The 20,838-nt window shown below is 40.0% G+C and overlaps 1 protein-coding gene across 3 annotated transcripts in view; it reads left to right on the top strand.

The window, feature by feature from the left end:
* Positions 1–20,838, top strand: part of MACROD2 (mono-ADP ribosylhydrolase 2) — a 1,936,537-nt gene that overhangs the window by 1,749,522 nt on the left and 166,177 nt on the right. For all 3 annotated transcript variants that reach the window (XM_024735453.1, XM_024735452.1, XM_024735451.1), the window contains exon 8: positions 11,166–11,247. In XM_024735453.1, the coding sequence (XP_024591221.1) occupies positions 11,166–11,247 (82 nt within the window). The remainder of the gene's footprint in view (positions 1–11,165; positions 11,248–20,838) is intronic.

Here is a 20,838-nt window from a genome sequence, read left to right as displayed (position 1 = left end):
GCCTCCAGATGAGAAGTCAGTGCAGCTGACACCTTGATTTCACCCTTGTGATGCCCTGACCAGAGAACCCAGTCACACCAGGCCGACTCTGACCTACAGAACCATAACCTAATAGTGAGGGGTTGCTCTGAACCATGAATCTTGGGGTCACTTGTTATGCAACAATAGGAAACTAATATACCAGCCCCGACAAGGTCAGTGTCTCCATTTCAGAGATGAGGAGACTGAGGCTTAGAAAGGTTAAGTGACCTGCTCAAGGTCACAGAACAGCTAAGTGGTCAAGTCCAGGTTGGAACAAGGGCAGCTGACCCCATGGAGGTGGCTGGCTGTGGGAGATGGGAGTCTGAGATGCCTCCAAGCCCCCCACCCCCTGGTGAGCACACCTTGTCCATCTTCTCCCCGTGAATGTGAACATGATGGGGTCGTCACTTCCTGGATTAGGGAAAAGAGATTTTTTTGTAGATGTAATTAAGGTATTTAATCACTTTAGCTCATTAAAAAGGAGAGTGTCCTGGTGGGGCCCGAGCTCTTAAAAGGAGTCTACGGGTTGGAGATGGAGAAAGTTGTAGAGACATACTCTTGCTGGCCTGAAAGAAAGCAAGCATCCATGTCCTGAACTGCCTTTCAGGGCCACATGACGATGAATTGCAGGTGGCCTCTAGAAGCTAAAACTGTCCCTAGTCAACAGCTAGCAAGAAAGCGGGAACCTCAGTCCTAGAACTGCAGGGAACTAGATTCCGCCAACAACCTGAATGAGGCTGTAAGAAGACCCCGAGCTCAGGTGAGAACTGCAGTGCAGCTGACACCTGATTGTAGCTTCTGAGACCTCAAGCAGAGGACCCAACTCTGTGCAGCCTGGACTTTTGACCCACAGAAACCATGAGATAATAAAACTTTTGTTTTATAAGTCGTGAAGTTTGTAGTCATCTGTTAGACAACAACGGAGAACTAATACACTGGGGAGGAGACCAGATTGTTCACCTTTACTCCACTGAGTCTAAGAGGAGGGGCTAGGACCCAGGCATCCCATTTCTTGGTTTTGTTCTTTAATCAGCAGTGAACGTATCCCCTTGTAACTCTGTTTACCCTTGATTTACCCATCGCACCAAGCAAGCTCCAACTGCCCTCGTCTTCCATCCCTCTCAGAACCCATACTCATGCTACGTTGATCCTTAAGCCCTGGAATTTAATTCACTTATTAGCAGCAGCCACTGTTTTAGGAAGATACCAAGTATCCAAGCCTGTACTGGTGAGGCTGTTGGTTTATCTGTCAATAAGGCTGGACTTCAACCCCCTTGCCCATCAGGCTGTAGTTACACAGGATACCCCTCCATCAGTTAAAGCAGTATTTGCCTGCACACCAAGTCTCTGAATGTTGGTTGTTTCTCATTGGGGAAGCAAGTTGCATTCATCAGACTCCATTCATTCTCCCAGGATTGCTGAACATGTGATCATCTTGGCTGTGTCAATGGCCCTAGGACTGTTAGCCGTGAAACATGGAGGTTGGCTGTGGATATTCCAAACCTGCTTCGCTGTGTGTGTAACCCTTTTCAGGGGCAGTGGCTATGATGCTGAAAAAGATTAATAGAACTTATGTCATTGTGTTTATGGGGCATAAAACCCCCAACTGTGGATTAATAGATATCTTGGTAAAGAAAATACATCTTTACTCCTTTATGCCTTGATGGGTGAGCTAGCATCAATGGAAATATATGGAGAGATTGCCTTTAGGAGGTCAGTTTTTGAAGGACTTTTTTGACCTCTAAGTCAGTGGAAATAGATTTTTGATTGTTGACCAAGACAATTGTAACAAAAGACTTTCAACCTTTAAAAAAAATTCTTATTGAAGTATAACATTCAGAGAAGAGCATAGAGCCTAAGTATGACTTTTCACAAACTAAACAGATCTATGGAGCTAGCACCCAGATTGAAAAATCAGGATCCCAAGCATTCCCCTGTGTCCCTCTTCACCACCCCTCACCCCAGAGTAATTTGCTATATTAACATCTAACACCACAGGTGATTTTTCCTATTTCTCCAACAATTTTGAACTTTATAGAAATGGAACCATCCAGTGTATACTCTTTTTTTCTGGATTCTTTTACTCAGTACTGTTTGTTTATATTATTGTCTATAGTCATAAATTTTCCAGTCTTACTGGTTTGTAGTATCCCCTTGTATGAATAGATCACAATTCGTTTATTCATTCTACCATTTGTGGGCATTTAAGTAGCTTCCAATTTGGAGATACTACAAATAGTGCTGCTATGAATGTTGCAGTATGTGTCCTTCTGTGAACGTACATGTATATTCTGCTGGGTGTCTACCTAGGGGTGAAATTGCTGGGTTGTAGCATCTGTGCATATTCAGCTACTTTAGTAGGTACTGCCAAATAATTTTCCAAAGTAATTGCACCTGAAGTAGTATGTGAGAGTTATTGTTAATCCACATCCTTGCCAATACCTGATACTGTCTTTTCACTTGAAAGTGAAGTGTCGCCTTTTTTATTATTTGCAATTACGTTTTAGCCTGAGGACCCATCTGAGTTTACTGGCAACTTGTACGTTAAAAAAAATAAGTGTGAGTCATTTTAAGTACAAAAGTTTCTTTAACTACCAAACAGTGCCTGCATACTTTAGGAAGTTCACCAAGAAGATGGGCTAGGACCAATCAAAGTCCTTGTACGTTAAAAAAAATAAGTGTGAGTCATTTTAAGTACAAAAGTTTCTTTAACTACCAAACAGTGCCTGCATACTTTAGGAAGTTCACCAAGATGGGCTAGGACCAATCAAAGTCTATCTTGAAGAAAGTCATTGGGATCTGAGTAGCCTTGACAGGTTACACACTTCCAAAGAGGAACACTGTTATTATTTTTTGCCCTTCATTATGTTCGGCACCATGATATTCAATGAAATGGTATTAAAGGTTACACCAGTCGGGTTAAATCAGGGAAGCAGAGCCTTATGAGTGACATGGAATAAGGGGCTTGTTACAGGAGTTAGAACTTATACAACTTTGGGAGAAACTGAGGAAGTAAATGTCCAGAAGGGGATGGATGGCTGAGCAGAGCCCCTAACCAGGGCCCTGCAGAGGGAGGTGGTAAACAAGGGTGTGGAAGGTCATTGCCTCTGCAATGACCAGGCCTGGAGCATGTCAGCAGGGCAGGGGGTCAAGAGGAAAGCTAGATGCAAAATGGAAGAGGGCAAGGACAAAGTAGGAGCCATGGGAGCAAGGTGGAATCCACAGGGACAAACTGCCACGTACATCTGCCTCTTACTACCTGGAACCCCAAACCTGCAGTGCCCCCCAGAAGAGAAGGCAGTGCCCTTGATGCGGAACTGCACGTGTGCCCAGCCCAGGACTCAGAGAGTCAGCAAGAGCTGGAGAAGCTGTGGGTCCACTGGCTACCTCACACCCAGGTGAGGCAGTGATGAGCTACAATGCACGACCTGCCCAGAATCCGGTGCCCTGCACCCACCTGCCCAGCAAAACAGCTGCAGCTGCACCCCTGACCCCCAGATCTCATAGAAATTGCTCTATGGCCAACTCTACACTCGAGCTTTTCAGAGAAATGTAATTTCAGCTCAACTAAGTTGACATAGTACCAAACGAACACAGAGATAGACTTTGAGATAAAAAGAAGGAGGGAGGGAGAAAACTATAGAAATGATATAATACAATCCTTTCCTTATAAAGACTTGAAAACTGGAGCCTGGAGAGACAACGGCTTGTCCACTGTCACAGAACTGGTGACAGGCCTAGAAACTCAGTCCCCTGTGTCTCTCTCTGGGTGATATCACAGGAAGAACGCTTAGATGTGAAGTTGAGAGGCCTAAGATTCTCCCACTAATTGTTTGGCCTTGCGGGGGGGAAAAAATCCCTCAATTCTGGATTCAGGTTTTCTTGTGAGAGACTGGCACGTGGGCTGAGCCCCACAAACTGAAGGTGTTCAGTTAATATCTGAATAATAAATGAATAAATATAGTCTCTCAAGAACAACCACTGTAAAAAAAATTGCTCTATTTATACCTAACCAGGAAACCATGCTCCAAAGCCTCAGTAGTGAGGCATTCTTCTATATGTTCATGAAATTTTTCTGGGGCTAGAGTGGATCACCCGGGTCCTTCCTCCTTTGTACAAGTCAGATTTCCAGTCTCTCAGCCATGTAGCAATCAGACTTTCTATGTTCTCCTTGTCACACCATTGTGACTTCGATGTCTACCCCATTCAGTCTGAGCTTTTCAATAGGAGTCGTTACCGCATAGCTAGAGAAGCAAGAATTCAAACATGGCAGTAGGAACGAGCTAGAAAATTATCCGATTTCTAACTATGTATTTCTCTGTTTTGTTCACAAATCTGCCATTTGGGTAGAGTTCAGCAGGAAAGGTTCATCTCCATCCCACGTAGCATTACCTGGAGTAGCTCAAAAGCCAGGAGCTGAGGTCATCTAGGGGATACTCGCTTACAGCTAGGGCTGTGAATCCATCTGCACATGGATTCTCCAGGGTCTCTGCTTCCTCATGGCATGATGATTAGGTATGAGAACGAACATCCCAAGAGGACTGGGCAGAAACTCTATCACCTTTCATGACATGGACCCAGAACTCATAGATCTCTGCCAGAGTTCCAGGCACTCCCAGATTCAAGAGGAGGAAGTATAAATCCCACCTTTCAAAGAGAAGAGAATCTGCATTACATTTCAAGAGGAACCTGAAGGATGGGATGTCTTGCACGCCATCTTGGAAAATATTGTCCACCACAAGTAGTGATCAATACCCATGATGAGTTTATAAACACAGAGCTTGCCAACTAAATGAGATCTTATCCAACAATAACCCTGTGTGTGTATAAAAATACATGCACATATGCGTATATAACAAGCACTTGGCAAATGAGGTTAATTCTTGGATTCAACTTGCTTCCAAGATATTTTCAGTGTTATGCCTAAGGGTAAGGCCAGGGAACTGGGCGACTCAATTAGCTTAAAATAAAAGTACTTTTCCCTCATCATCCATCTTCTGTTTGAGGAAAAAATAAATAAATCAGGCTGCTGAATTTTGGACCCATACCATTTCCATGGTAACAAACCCTAAAGTGCTAAAAGGTGGATTACAGTTCTTTGCAATATTTAAGAAATCTGTATTTACTCTGTAATGCCTAAAAGTACACTTAGTAGCAGTGAATAGCATTACCACTAACCCTCCCCTCCCCTCCCCTCCCCCCCAACAAACGTACTCACACACACACACACACACACACACACACACCCCATAAGTGTTTAAAAAAAATCCCAGGAGAGGACCTTCAAGATGGCGGAGGAGTAAGACATGGAGATCACCTTCCTCCACACAAATACATCAAAAATATATCTACATGTGGAACAACTCCTACAGAACACCTACTGAACACTAGCAGAAGACCTCAGACTTCCCAAAAGGCAAGAAACTCCCCAAGTACCTGGGTAGGGCAAAGGAAAAAAGAAAAAACAGAGACAAAAGAATAGGAACGGGACCTGCACCTCGGGGAAGGAGCTGTGAAGGAGGAAAAGTTGCCACACACTAGGAAGCCCCTTCACTGGTGGAGATGGAGGGTGGAGGAGGGGGGAAGCTTTGGAGCCACAGAGGAGAGCGCAGTAACAGGGGCGGAGAGCAAAGCGGAGAGATTCCTGCACAGAGGATCCGTGCTGACCAGCACTCACCAGCCCGAGAGGCTTGTCTGCTCACCTGCTGGGGCAGGTGGGGGCTGGGAGCTGAGGCTCCGGCTTCAGAGGTCGGATCCCAGGGAGAGGACTGGAGTTGGCGGCATGAACACAGCCTGAAGGGGGCTGGTGTGCCCCAGCTAGCCGGGAGGGAGTCTGGGAAAAAGTCTGGAACTGCCTAAGAGGCAAGAGACCATTGTTTCGGGGTGCATGAGGAGAGGGGATTCAGAGCACCGCCTAAACGAACTCCAGAGACAAGCGCGAGCCGCGGCTAACAGCGCGGACCCCAGAGACAGGCATGAGATGCTAAGGCTGCTGCTGCCGCCACCAAGAAGCCTGTGTGCAAGCACAGGTCACTATCCACACCTCCCCTCCTGGGAACCTGTGCAGCCCACCACTGCCAGGGTCCGTGATCCAGGGACAACTTCCCGGGGAGAACGCACGGCACGCCTCAGGCTGGTGCAACGTCACGCCTGCCTCTGCCGCCGCAGGCTCGCTCCGCATCCATACCCCTCCCTCCCCCCAGCCTGAGTGAGCCAGAGCCCCGGAATCAGCTGCTACTTTAACCCTGTCCTGTCTGGGCTAAGAACAGACACCAGAGGGCGACCTAGTTCCCAAAATTGAGGCGGTGGACTTTGGGAGCAACTGTAGACTTGGGGTTTGCCATATGTGACTGACTGGTTTCTGATTTTTATGTTTATCTTAGTATAGTTTTTAGCACTTGTTATCGTTGGTGGAATTGTTTATTGGTTTGGTTGCTCTTTTAAAAAAAAATTTATGTTAATAATATATTTAATTTTTATTTTAATAACTATTTTATTTATGATTTTATGATTTTATTTTATTTCTTTTTTTAATCCCTTTTCTTCTGAGCTGTGTATACACAACCCCATCCATTAGCAGAGAGGCTACCTAAAATCATAGTAAGTTCACAGACACCCCAAAACACACCATCAGACTCAGTCCTGCCCAGCAGAAACACAAGATCCAGCCTCATCCACCAGAACACAGGCACCGTCCCCTCCACCAGGAAACCTACACAACCCACTGAACCAACCTTACCCACTGGGAACAGACACCAAAATGAACAGGAACTATGAACCTTCAGACAGTGAAAAGGAGACCCCAAACACAGTAAGTTAAGCAAAATGAGAAGACAGAGAAATACACAACAGATGAAGGAGCAAGGTAAAAACCCACCAGGCCAAACAAATGAAGTGGAAATAGGCAGTCTACCTGAAAATGAATTCAGAGTAATGATAGTAAAGGTGATTCAAAATCTTGCAAATAGAATGGAGAAAATACAAGAGATGTTTAACAAGGACCCAGAAGAACTAAAGAGCAAACAAACAATGATGAACAACACAATAAATGAAATTAAAAATTCTCTAGAAGGAATCAATAGAATAACTGAGGCAGAAGAACGGATTAAGTGACCTGGAAAATAAAATAGTGGAAGTAACTACCGCAGACCAAATTAAAGAATGAAAAAAATTGAGGACAGTCTCAGAGACATCTGGGACAACATTAAATGTATCAGCATTCGAATTATAGGGGTTCCAGAAGAAAAAGAGAAAACGAAAGGGACTGAGAAAATATCAGACAAAGATGTCACAAAGAAAGAAAACTACAGGCCAATATCACTGATGAACATAGATGCAAAAATCCTCAAAAAAATACTAGCAAACAGAATCCAACAGCACATTAAAAGGATCATACACCAAGATCAAGTGGGGTTTATCCCAGGAATGCAAGGATTCTTCAATATATGCAAACCAATCAATGTGATACACCATATTAAGAAATTGAAGGATTAAAAACCATATGATCATCTCAATAGATGTGGAGAAAGCTTTTGACAAAATTCAACACCGATTTATGATAAAAAAAACTATCCAGAAAGTAGACATGGAGGGAACTTACCTCAACCTAATAAAGGCCATATATGACAAACCCACAGCCAGCATCGTTCTCAATGGTGTAAAACTGAAACCATTTCCACTAAGATCAGGAACAAGACATGGTTTCCGACTCTCACCACTATTATTCAACATAGTTTTGGAAGTTTTAGCCTCAGCAATCAGAGAAGAAAAAGAAATAAAAGGAATCCAAATCAGAAGAGAAGTAAAACTGTCACTGTTTGCAGATGACATGATACTATATATAGAGAATCCTAAAGATGCTACCATAAAACTACTAGAGCTAATCATTAAATTTGGTAGAGTAGGAGGATACAAAATTAATGCACAGAAATCTCTTGCATTCCTATACACGAATGATGAAAAATCTGAATGAGAAATTAATGAAACACTCCCATTTACCATTGCAACAAAAAGAGTAAAATACCTAGGAATAAACCTACCTAAGGAGACAAAAGACCTGTATGCAGTAAACTATGACACTGATGAAAGTAATTATAGATGATACTAACAGATGGAGAGATATACTATGTTCTTGGATTGGAAGAATCAACATTGTGCATACTACTAAAAAGGTTTTGAAGAACCTAGGGGCAGGACAGGAATAAAGACACACATGTAGAGAATTGACTTGAGGACACAGGGAGCTGGAATGAAGTGCGAGAGTGGCATTGACATATATACACTACCAAATGTAAACTAGATAGCTAGTGGGAAGCAGCCGCATAGCACAGGGAGATCAGCTCAATGCTTTGTGACCATCTAGAGGGTGGGATAGGGAGGCTGGGAGGGAGACACAAGAGGGAGGGGAAATGGGGATATTATGTACATATAGCTGATTAACTTTGTTATACAGCAGAAACTAACACAACATTATAAAGCAATTATACTCCAATGAAGATGTTAAAAAATAAATCTCATAATTTATATTAAGTGACCGTAAAAGTAGGGAGAAATGAGTACAAATGAGACTGTTCAGCTTGTTCTTCTTAGATCTGGTTTGAACCAAATTTTCTTGTTTTGATTTTGATCTTAATTAGGGGCTTTATAAATAATATGATCATTTGAAGCCTGGAGAAAAAGTCAACCATCACAGGCACAGAAGTGAGAATAATTATAGTGTTTGGAAATTATCAGTAGTTCAATGCAGCTGGAGAGTAGAGTATGCCTAACACAGAATCTTATTATTTTTTTAACTTATTTTATTGAAGTGTAGTTGATTTACAATGTCTTAATTTCTGCTGTACAGCAAAGCGATTCAGTTATACATATATATACATTCTTTATCACAGTCTTTTCCATTAGGATTTATCACAGGATATTGAATATAGTTCCGTGTGCTATACAGTAGGACCTTGTTGTTTATCCATTCTTTATATACTAGTTTGCATTTGCTAATCCCAAACTCCCAATCCATCCCTCCCCCACCCACCTCCCCCTTGGCAACCACAAGTCTCATCTCTATGTCTGTCAATCAGTTTCTGTTTCGTAGGTAAGTTCATCTGTGTCATATTTTAGATCCCACATAATAGTGATGTCATATGCTATTTGTTCTTCTCTTTCTGACTTACTTCACTTAGGATGATAATTCTGTGTCCATCCATGTTGCTGCAAGTTGCATTATTTCATTCTTTTTTTATGGCTGAGTAGTAACAGAGTCTTATTTTTAATGTTAGGACTTTTAATTGTGATGTATTTCATACATACAGAAAGTGTAGAACATAATATGATATCCATGTACCTACCCCCATAGTTGATAGTTGTTACCCATTTGCCATATTTTTTCTAAATTTTTTTTCTTTCTAAATAAATAAAATATTAACTATTCATTTAAAATCTTACCTGTCCATCATTTTGCCTTCCCTCCCTTATCAGAAATCATCATCATCTTGAAGTTCACGTGTCACATTCCTATGTATGTTTATGGTCATTAGTGCTTATGAACGAATCCCTACACTCCTGTATCTTTGTGCTTAAAAATTCATATAACGGTATCAAAGCAAGTATGTCCTTTTGTAACTTGATTCTGTTGTTCGACATTATGATTCTTATCTTTAGCCACAGGGCATAAATACACCATAAGGATAGTGGAGACGAGCGTTCAGCATTGCACAGATAATCATTTATTCCGTTAAATTTATAGATCACCTGAGAGTAAGTTGATGGTGACAGTTTTTACATTTGTAGCAAACGTTACTGCCATGCAAATAAGGCAGGACACCAGAAATTCAAATGAATACAGGGAAAGGGAAATAGGGTTCTTTGCACCCCAGTCCTTCCATTTCTGAAGGTCAAGTGCTCTCTCCACCCTATGGGACAGTGACTGGGGTAGTGCTACATGGTTTTCGGTGAAGTCCAGTGACTGCCCGGAGGTGGTCTACCGGCTGGGGGTCTAGACTTGTGCAGGGATCAGGAAGCCACATCTCTGAGCTTCCATCAGGGAAGCTGGGATTCCTGTGTCCTAATCCTCTCCCGTCCCACTCCTGCAGATCTTCTCTCCTACTGGGAACTTTGGGACTTGGCTCACATGACTCTGTCCCCTACAGGCTGGGAGAGCTGAGGGGTTGGGTGGATGACATCCATTTGGGTTTTTTCCTGTCCTGCCACCAGCATACCCCACTTCCGTTTCCTACTGATGTTCTAGTCAATGGCCAGTTGCAGTTTGATGGATGGGGTAATTTTTAACTTTTTGTACATTGTTAAAATAAAGGAACTAAAGGGGTGTTTGTTTTCAAGACACAAAATTGAGTCACCGATTTAATATCAGATATCCGTGAGCTATTATGTGTATCCCATCTCTCTTCTCTGTTTACCGTATTACTCTCGGAATGTCTCAAAGAAACTCCTTACATGCAGAAGCTCTCGAAACAGAGAAAAGGGACTGTGTACACATTTTACTTTTGAAGTGGCACTTCCTTACTCACTAATACCCTACCAGATTAAAGTTACATTGACCTCATGTACTGTCAACTAATTATATTTTATTTCTGTTGCATTTCCAAGTATGTAAAGCTAAAAGCAAGTGACTGCATGCAAATTACACTGCGTGAAGCTTTTTAGGCCATGTTCAGGTACTAACAGGTTTGATAAATATATTTGTCTAATAAGGGTAGGACAAAGAGCTCTCCGTTTACTGACATGCTTTATTGTCATTCTGCTGTACACCTCTCGTGTGGATGTTTAATAGAACATAAAGTCTAGGTATCCTGGTGGAATCTCAGATCTTTTTTATAGCTTGCCGCAAAGTAGCTTATTGTCATTTATTATTTCTTATTTGATTTATATAACATCTTTCCACCAGATTGCCCATGGGTTTATTTACATAAAGAGTGCATTCACAAACACTCTCTCTCTCTCTCTCTCTCTCTCTCACACACACACACACACACACACACACAAGTCCACTCAGTGCTGTCATGTAGTTAGCAGTGTAGCACCAAAAATCTGTGGGAAGTTTTCTGTTTGTTTTCTGTTCCAAGACCACCATGTTCTGGGAAGGCATTTGCCGTATTTCCTTTCAGTTTAAGTGTCTTATTGTTTGCCTCTAGGTGGATCGGATCATCTTCTGTGTCTTCCTAGAAGTCGACTTCAAAATCTACAAAAAGAAAATGAGCGAGTTTTTCCCTGCAGGTGAGTAAAGCAATTTGTTTCCTTTGAAATTGGAGGTTGAAAAAGTCAGGGCATCACTTAATAATTCTACTGTTTTATTTTGCCTTTTAAAGGTTCTTACAAGTATGATTTCCATCCACCAGTCACACCTGGCAACTTGTATCTTAGATTTTAAGATCTAAAGGAGGTGACGGGAAATCTAGGCTCTGGACTTCTTCCTCTTACCAGGTCATTGTGTTGTCTTGGGGAAGTCAGTTTATCTCTTGAGTGAGGGGCTGGACCAAACGGCATTTCCTAAATTACATGACCTGTGATTTCTTCCCCACACTTGTAAGTTGTCCAGGCCTGTGCCTGTACCCACCGTGTTAAAAGTGTTGGAAATTGTAAGGAGCCCATTTGTATTTGTAGTCACAATTCAAGCTGTTCTTGCGTTCCATCCCTCTTCTCCCCAGTTTTCTCCACCCAAATTGCAATGAAGAGAAAGTCCTTTCTAGGGCAATCTGAAAACCTTTTTTCATCTTATAAATCTTTCATCTTATTTCACACTTCTTTTTAGAAAGTAGGAGAAACCTCCAGGTTTTTAAAGAACCTTGAGTGAATTGATTTACCTCAACTGAACGTGCGATCAGCTGAACCTGGTTCATTTGAATATTGCTCCCCACTGTTCCTCTTCCAGCCTGTGAAGGCTGAAGCTTATTTAATACCTTGTTATTTTTATGGTGCCGTTTAAGTCCTGGTGTCCTAAGCACTTTCCTCAGCCGTGATGAAGAATGGCTTCCAGGGAATTTCAAGCTACCATGAGCATTGTTGGTGCCTGCCTTTCAGAGAGACTTTTTTTTTTTGAGGATTTCATGTCCCTCTGAAGTGGTCTTTCATGTAACCAGTGACTCTGGCAGGTAGAAAGGAGTGGATGATGGGTGCCGGTGCCCAGTCACCTTCTTCAGCAGCCTATTGGAGCCCCCCACCCCATAGAGAGGATGCCCCACCCACCTGCAGATCAGGGTAGGGCGTAGAGCTACGGGACAGCTACAGAAAACTGCTGGAGTTGTTCAACGCGGTGCAAATGATCAAAACGGGCTAAGTTCTCCTGGGTGATCTGAAGTCCTCCCTGATTTTATAATTGAAAGGTGAATCTGCTAAGTGTATTCCATTTGGGATTTTACAGTCTCCCCCAAATGGAACATAACGTAAATCCAGAAGACTCTCATATGATAAAGAAGACCAGGGTTGTGGTCTTTTTTCTCTTTTTCCTCCTTCTCCTCCTTGTTTCACTTTTATTCATTTTTTAAGCAACTTGGTGTTTTACAGAGTGTAAAGCACATGATAGCTGGTTAATAAGTAATTGTTGACATGACTTTAATAAATTCTTCTCCCCATAATCTCATGGCTTCTTTCTGTTTCAGTCTCCTTCTTCCATCGTCTCTCTCTATTTCCTACATAATCACAGTGAGCAGATTGTGCCTACAATTCTGCATTTTTAAGTATTCTTAAAAGAAAGTGTCCATTCACGTAAAAAATGCAACTTGCTATGGTGTGCACTTGCAAATGTCTTGTCAGCGTCACAGCATGATTTATAAGACTTTATAAATCTTGGATTCCCTGATATGTTCGGAAATAATGACATCATATTCATTTTTATGCCTCCTAAAATGAAAACTTGTTTTCACTCTAACATATGATAAAAATAATTGTATAAGTATGATCCATTGCTATTAAAACAAATCCATCCATCAGCAGGTGTTTCCAGTGATGCACAGCCAAAGATCATATTACAAGTTTTTAAAAATGGGACAGTTTTAGTGGTTTAGAATGTATTAATAACTATACAGATAAATGACTATGCAAATAAATTATTGTTTGAGAATTGCTACTTTAAATAAATCCAAAATGCATCTTAGCACTCAGGTGAGTGAAATAATAATAAAATCATCCCCAGTTTCACGTCAGTGCTTTGAATCATGCCATGCTCATGAAATTATTTCCATTGCATATTTATAATAGTAGGTACATTTTTAAACTAAGTGTCAAAATCCTCCAATATTGTTGAGTATTTCTGCAACGCTGAGGCATCAGCCATTTGTAAATTCTAAATATGCACTATGAAGTAAAAGTGACTTCTAATGGGATATGTGACTGCTAATATAGGTGATATACATTATCTGTTCATAATTTGAATTTATGGTTAATTCATAACCATACCATCTTTGATTAGAATATAATTTTTCTGACTTGCCATATATTCCCCCTGGAGTGACTTCAGAGTTTCTCTAACTAGTCTTCTTAACCATTCCGAATGCAATAATGATCATAGTTTAGAAAAAAAAGTCATTTTTATATTAAACCAAATCTCTGTGTTTGGGGGTACTTTAATCCCATGTCTTTAAATTTCATAATTGAGACTCTAAGACAAAATGAATGAGAAACAATAAAAGCTAGTCTAGAAATGATCATAATAAAGATATAACACATGCATGACTACTACCTAATATTAATGTTAGGAATAATAGCTAACACTTATGGATTGCTTTCTGCCAGCCATCAGATACATGGGCTAAATCAGTTAATCTTCATGATAACTCTAAGAAAGTGGCACCATATCAACCCTCCTTTTTAGATATGGAAAATGATGCACACTTCAGAAAAGTGAGACATACAGCTAGGAAATAACAGCTGTATTTTAAACTTGAGGATGGTATCTGTCATTGCACAAGTGATAGAGCATCTTCAGAGAAGGCTGGGATGCATTTGGAGCGTTGAGAAAGTCTCCCTAATTTCATCTGATGCCTATCACTTTTCTAATCTCCCATGCTTCTCTTTCCTCTAATATCTGAATATTTCCTCATGAAACATTTTCTAATATGAGTCAAATTGGTACTTTATCATCGATTTCAAAATCAGATTCCATCCAAATCATCCAGGTAGTGCAGTGCTATTATCTGTAGGCAAGTGGCACCAGGAAGCAAAAAGGACCATGGGAGAAGATGGAAAATGCCTGTATTAGTTTACCAGGGCTGCCAGAACAAAGTACCACAGATTGGATGAAATTTATTTTCTCACAATTCTGGAGACCAGAAGTTCAGAATCAAGCTGTCAGCTGGGTTGGTTTCTTCTGAGGCCTTTCTCCTTGGCTTCTAGATGGTCATCTTTGCCCTGTGTCTTCGTGTGGTCTTCCCTCTGTGTGTCTCTTTGTCTTCATCTCCTCTTCTTCCAAGGACACCAGTCATACTGAATCAAGGTTCACCCCAGTGAACTCATTTTAACTTCATTACCTCTTTAAAACCCTATCTCCAAATAGACACATTCTGACGGACAGCGGGTTAGGACTTCAACATATGAATTTTGGGGGGCACACTTAGCCTGCAATAGGGCCCATGATGGAAATGCAATAGGAACCTCAGAGGAAAGAAACCAGCAATGCTTTTTTTTTCAGCTGTTTTATATCGTTCTGTGGGTGGAACACATAGGACTTTTTACTTCCGGGGGTATTATTTGGAGGTCTGGTGTGGCAGCTTTATGAAATTACCATACATTTTGGTTGCAAATCATTTATATTTACAGTGTGTCGTTTCATAGAGTACAGCAAACAATGTTTATATGATTCTAGTCAGAAATCTTTTTGTTCTTTACATAAAAGGTTTGGATTTTTCAGTGTGTAGGATTTATTATGTGTAGTTTTCACTGAATGTAGAAAACAAAACATAAAAACACAATTTCTGATCTTGAATATGGAAGTCTTTTTTTTCATTGGAGTCTTAAGTCCTAACAGAATTTAGGAATGTTAATTTTCCTCGTAATAACAATGTCAGATTCACAGCTTTGAGATTATATCAAAGAATCCTGGCGCTGGAAACTTGAAGGATGTCATGGTCATACCCACATCCTCCCTGACTTGAGGGAAGGTCACATTTGTTTACTGTAGGGGTTCCCAACTAGAGGTGATTTTGCTCTTCAGAGAACATTTTCAGACATTTTTGTTTCTCACAACTTGAGGAAGGGAGGAGCTACTGGCAACTAGTGGGTAGATGCCAGGGATGGGGCTAAACATCCTATGATGCACAAGACAGCCTCACCCAGCAAAGAATTCTCCAACCACAGATGTTAATAGTGCAGAAGTGGAGAAACTGTGCTACTGTAACCGTCTGTCTCTTACCATTCAGGCCACCAAGGCAGACTTTGCCTTTGGATTGGGTTTATTTCTGCCTGCTAATGTCTTACCCAAGCTTATCTGTCTAGCTGGATGTGAAACCTGTGCCCTCAGCCCAACCTCTGACTTCCTAGATTCATGACCGTCTCTTAGTCTAGACTTCCCTCTCCCCATTTACTCTGGACTCACAGATTTCTATGTTACCCCCGCCCCACTGCCTGGTTCTCCCAGCCCCAGCTCACTCCTGGTATCAGTCATCTACACCAGGAAATCCAATGTAATAGTCTCAGAAACTGTGATTAAGTGTTATGTAGGTTTTATACACCTAATGAATAAGTGTGGAGGTGAAGGCTAATATACAGAACAAGGAAAAACAAATTCACCAATTTTTCTCTCTACATACCTCAAGCAAGGCTTATTACGTCTCTGGCTAAAAGTTTTCACCTTTATCACTGACCGTTGAGTTAGTGACCATTTGTTGATGAAATTACCTTGTGAACTGACAAATATATTTGATATTAGAAATCTTCCATTCTGTACCAGTATCCAAGCTCAACTGATTCATTCACAATGAAAACAGCTATGACTAAAAAATTTACCCATATTCTGTTTATTTTTGACCCTGAAAGCAATTAGATCTGCCCAGTTTTTTTTCCAGTTAGGAAATTTATATAGTTTATGCACAATACTCATTTTGACTTATGCAGAGTTAAATATAATTAAAATATATCTTTCAAATAGTAGCTAGCTGAGGAAACTGATAAAATAAGAAAATGCTTCCAGGGTGGAGATGTGTTCCTCCTAAACCTACCACGTGTCTCTAAGAGGAAGATTTGCTTTAGACAGATAATTTCATTTGTTTTTATGGCCATGACTCAAAAACTATTTGAGAAAATCTAATAGGAAAAAGGCTGGGGCTTCCCTGGTGGCACAGTGGTTGAGAGTTCGCCTGACGATGCAGGGGACGCGGGTTCGTGCCCCAGTCCGGGAAGATCCCACATGCCTGCTGCTCCGCAACGGGAGAGGCCACAGCAGTGAGAGGCCCGCGTACTGCAAAAAAAAAAAAAAAAGAAAAGAGGCTGAATTTTCCCGTTTTCTTGATAGACAGCAAAATAGTGAGCCATTTGACCCACTAATATTTGGGGGGCATTTCTCAAGTACATTATAAAATGATAAACTTTATAAAGTTGCAAAAATATCCAATGCCTTAAAAATGAGCTTGAGAAATGGTACATACATGTAGAAATACATGTATGATAAGTGTTAAATTAGTAGTAGATAAAATTAATATATATAGGAATAATAAATAAGTTTATAAATTATAAACTTTATTGGAGACGATTTTTGGCTTTAAATATGGATATTCTTTGTTGGACATAACACAAAATCATTCGAATGAAAAAGTCAAAGCATAAGTCAAGTTTGAGAGTTCTGCCTTGGCAGCCTCTTAAATATTTAAACAGATCCCAATGGCTGGCTAAACTGCATAGGCTTTATTCAAATATTGACGGATATGTTATTAATTTATTTTCAGTATGCAGACATATTTTGTTTCATGCTTTTTTCCTACTTAGACATAAAATACCATAAAGAAAATCCCAAATATAGACTTCGATGAGAATTGTCATATCCTTTGATGAGAATTGTCATATCTTTTAACACATGCCTATCATTTTCTAAACAAAACAAATCAAGAATCTTCTCAATCAGATTCCAGTTATTTTGGCCTCCTTAAAGTCTTCCAAATATGAATTAACTTGTATTGACACAAATACACCTTTCATTAATTTTCCTGGCCATGTGTTTCTATCATTTATTTCTATCTAAATTGTATACACTCTTGCAAGGTAACTCCACTGGATTTTTATATTACGATTTCTTTTTTAACCTCTGCCTTGTCTCACCAATGAAAAGGTAAATTTGGAGAGAACACAGACCATTTCTGATATTCTATTGTACTTCCATAATCTGAAAAATTTCAAAATATGTGCTGGATGTTTATTAAAGTGAGTAAAAAGCTACTATGACCTTAAGCTGAAACGCTATTTAACTGAAGCCTCAAGTTAAGTCTTTTTTTTTTTTCAGATATCATAAGTATTGTTACCAGATCTAGATGAGGGGACAGCACTTCTTTTCATGTATTTTTCACTTTAATCATAAGGAAAGACTGTTTCTCCAAGAATATTTTTCTAAAATTATATCCTCTGACAAACAGACACGACTTTTAAAATTTTTTACCTGAATCTGTTCTTCCAAAGCTAAAAGGAGAAAGGTACGGTTAGCCTTTGATATTCACAGATTCCATATCTGTAGAGTCAACCAACCATGGATTGAAAATATTTTAAAAAAAATTTTTTTTAGAAAGTCCCTCAAAGCAAAACTTGAATTCACTGTGTACTAAGCATTTACATTGTATTAGGTATTATCAGTAATCTAGGAATGATTTAAAGTATATGGGAGGACAAGCATAGGTTATATGCAAATAATACACCATTTTGTACAAAGGACTTGAGCATTCCTGGGTTTTGGTATCTGCATAAGATACCTGGAACCAATCTCCTTCAGATACTGAGGGATGACTCTATTCACTCTGCCCCTTCTTCGTCCCCCTTCTCACTCATTTTATAAGTTTTTCTCATCCACCATCAGTATTACATGCTTCCTGTGTGCCCAAGGCTTTGATCATGGCTGCATTTAAAATACAGTTCTTATAAGATGCCCACAGTGGCAAGTATTGTACAGAACAGCTGGAAGACAACATCAGCAAATAATGAAGTACAGCACTGAAATAGTCATAATACCAGGATTTCTGAGGCAAATACACATGAGGACCAGGGTGGTTAAGCTAGTTTCATGATGAATGTGGCACTGCATTGGGCTTTAAAGGATGAGCAGGAGCAGAGAAGTGATGCCAAATGTTGTGTAAGTGACACACAGGAAGAAGGGCAGTTCAGATGGGAGAATCTGGGAAATAAGTAAGATGGTTATATTCGATGTGTGAATCCTTGACTCAGAAATGTTGACACTCATCACCATGTAATAAGCAGTTGGGCATAAGAGTAACATGATAGATCCTGTATTTAAGAAGGATTAATTCATTCCTCACCAAGAGACTGGCCTTCCAATAATAACCGAATGACATAGGTTCATCATCTGCTTTTCTTGGGATGGTAGTGAACAGAGGCTGAAGAAAGCTCAGTCAGTTGCCCAAAATCACATAACTGGGTATTTCTGACCTCAAATCCTTTCTACTATGCAACGTTTCTTCCCATAGCAATCCCAAAAATGTGGACAATTGTTTGAAGCTCGACTTTCTGCTAAAAAAAAGTCATACATTATCAGTTTGTTGTAATAGTGCTGGAGTTTCTGACAAGCGACTGTGCCTCCAGCCACAGGGAATATCCACATTTCCTTCCTCTTCTTACCTGCTCCCCAGTCATCAGTTTTCCAAGAGCATTAATGAAGCACAGGATGCCGTGATCTGCTAAGGTTTCCTTCACTCTTGCTGTTTCAGCACAATGGTCAGAAGGCCAAGCTTGAAGGCACTGGTGACAGGGGTGGTGAAGATCTGAAAAAACTAAGGACCAGTGAAGAGCTTAGTACATAGTCAAAACCATCTGTTTATTGGGGGAAAACCACTGGGCTTGTTATCACAGGAAACAGTTTCTCTTCCTGTGACAACCACCTTAGAACCATGTGACTTTGTGCCTGTTGTTTAATCTGTCCATGCTTCAGTTTTGTCCTGTGCACACACAATAATAGGATATTTCCAAATAGAATGAATAACAATGTAAATGAATATTCAGAGAGGTGTCTAGACCAAGGGTCATACATTTTAAAATATGTGTGTTTATTTCTTATTATAATTTTAAAAGGAGGTATTTCAATGATGGTGACCATCTTTTAAAATGTATATATATAACTTCTTAAAATAGATATATAACTTTTTATTACAATAGTAGTACAGATTTGTAGTAAAAATAGAGAATCCAAAAGAAAAAGTTACAAACCACCTTTTATCCCGCAGTTCAGAGATGAATCAGATTTTGTTGTTTATCCTTCAGATCTTTTAAAATGAAAAAGGAAAACAACCAGAAATGCAGTCTTATAACTTGCAGTGTGTCACATACCACAAATTGTGAACATTTTTTCATGTCATTATATATTCTTCCATAACGTAATCTTAAGGGACCCAATGTTTACCCCAAACCATACTGTTGAACTGTGAAATTATCAATGCAAATTATTGTTTACTGTTGATGAATAACACTTAGAGAAAAACATCTTTATAGGTAAACACTGGCACACATCAACAATTTTTTTAGAATACTTTTCTAGAAGGGGCATTACTTTTCCAAAATGCATACAAAATCAAGATGCTTCTGTCAAATCAGCCATTGTGTTGCGGCCCTATGGGTGAGTGTCATGTACTCAGGGGACATCATTCCCAGGGTCAAAAATATGAACAATGACACCTCATGTTGAACAACCTGGGTATCTTAGTCCTTTCGGGCTAATATAACAGAAAACCATAAGCAGGAGGCTCATAAACAACAGAAGTTTATCTCTCACAGTTCTGGAGTCTGGAATTGTGAGATCATGGTGCAAGCATGGTTGGGTTCTGGTGAGGATCCACCTCTGAGTTGCAGGTGGCCGTTTTCTCATTGTATCCTCACATGGTGGAAAGACAGCTCTTTGAGGTCCCTGTTATAAGGGCACTAATCCCATTCATGAGAGCTCCATCCTCATGAATGGGATTATCTCCCTAATTACCTCCCAAAGTCTTATCTCCTAATGCCATCTCACTGGGGGTTGGGATTTCAACATATGAATTTGGGGAGAACACAAACAGTCCATTGTACTGAGTTTACATTCTCATGAACAGTGTGTAAGAGTTTACTTTTCCCCCTGTCTTCCCAATGGTGTATATTCTCATGTTATCGCTTTTATACATGAAATAAGCTAATTAGCGGGTAACAAAGTGCATTTCTTTTATTACTAGTATAGCTAATCCCCTTTATTCAGTTGTTTGTTATATCTCTAAATGTCTTACATGAAATTGCTCATCATATCTTTTGCACATTTTTATTGACTATTTCATATTTATCTTATTGATTTGTAAGAACTATTTGTATATCAAAACAATTAATCTTTTCAGATGTATGTTGCAAATAGTTCCCCAGATTGTCATTTGTCTTCGTGATGTTAGATATTGTTCTTTTATAACCAAAACCATGAGGAAAGGTAGAAGTAAAGACCAAAGAAAGATAAAAGAAAATGTAAAATAAAAGGGGGGCGAATAGAAAGAAGGGAAGAGGGGGAGATGAAAGGAAGAAAGAATGAAGGTTGAAAAAAGAAAAGAAAGCAAAGAAGAAACCTTTTTATACAAGAGAATGAAGTTGAAAACTAAAAACTCACAAAAGACCTTGATTTTAATCCTATGTACTTGATCCCATAAGACATTATTA

This window comes from Neophocaena asiaeorientalis, unplaced genomic scaffold (genome assembly GCF_003031525.2).
Source record: "Neophocaena asiaeorientalis asiaeorientalis breed wild unplaced genomic scaffold, Neophocaena_asiaeorientalis_V1.1 scaffold64, whole genome shotgun sequence".
In the NCBI taxonomy this organism is placed as follows: Eukaryota; Metazoa; Chordata; class Mammalia; order Artiodactyla; family Phocoenidae; genus Neophocaena; species Neophocaena asiaeorientalis.
This window is presented reverse-complemented; position numbering and strand designations above follow the sequence as displayed.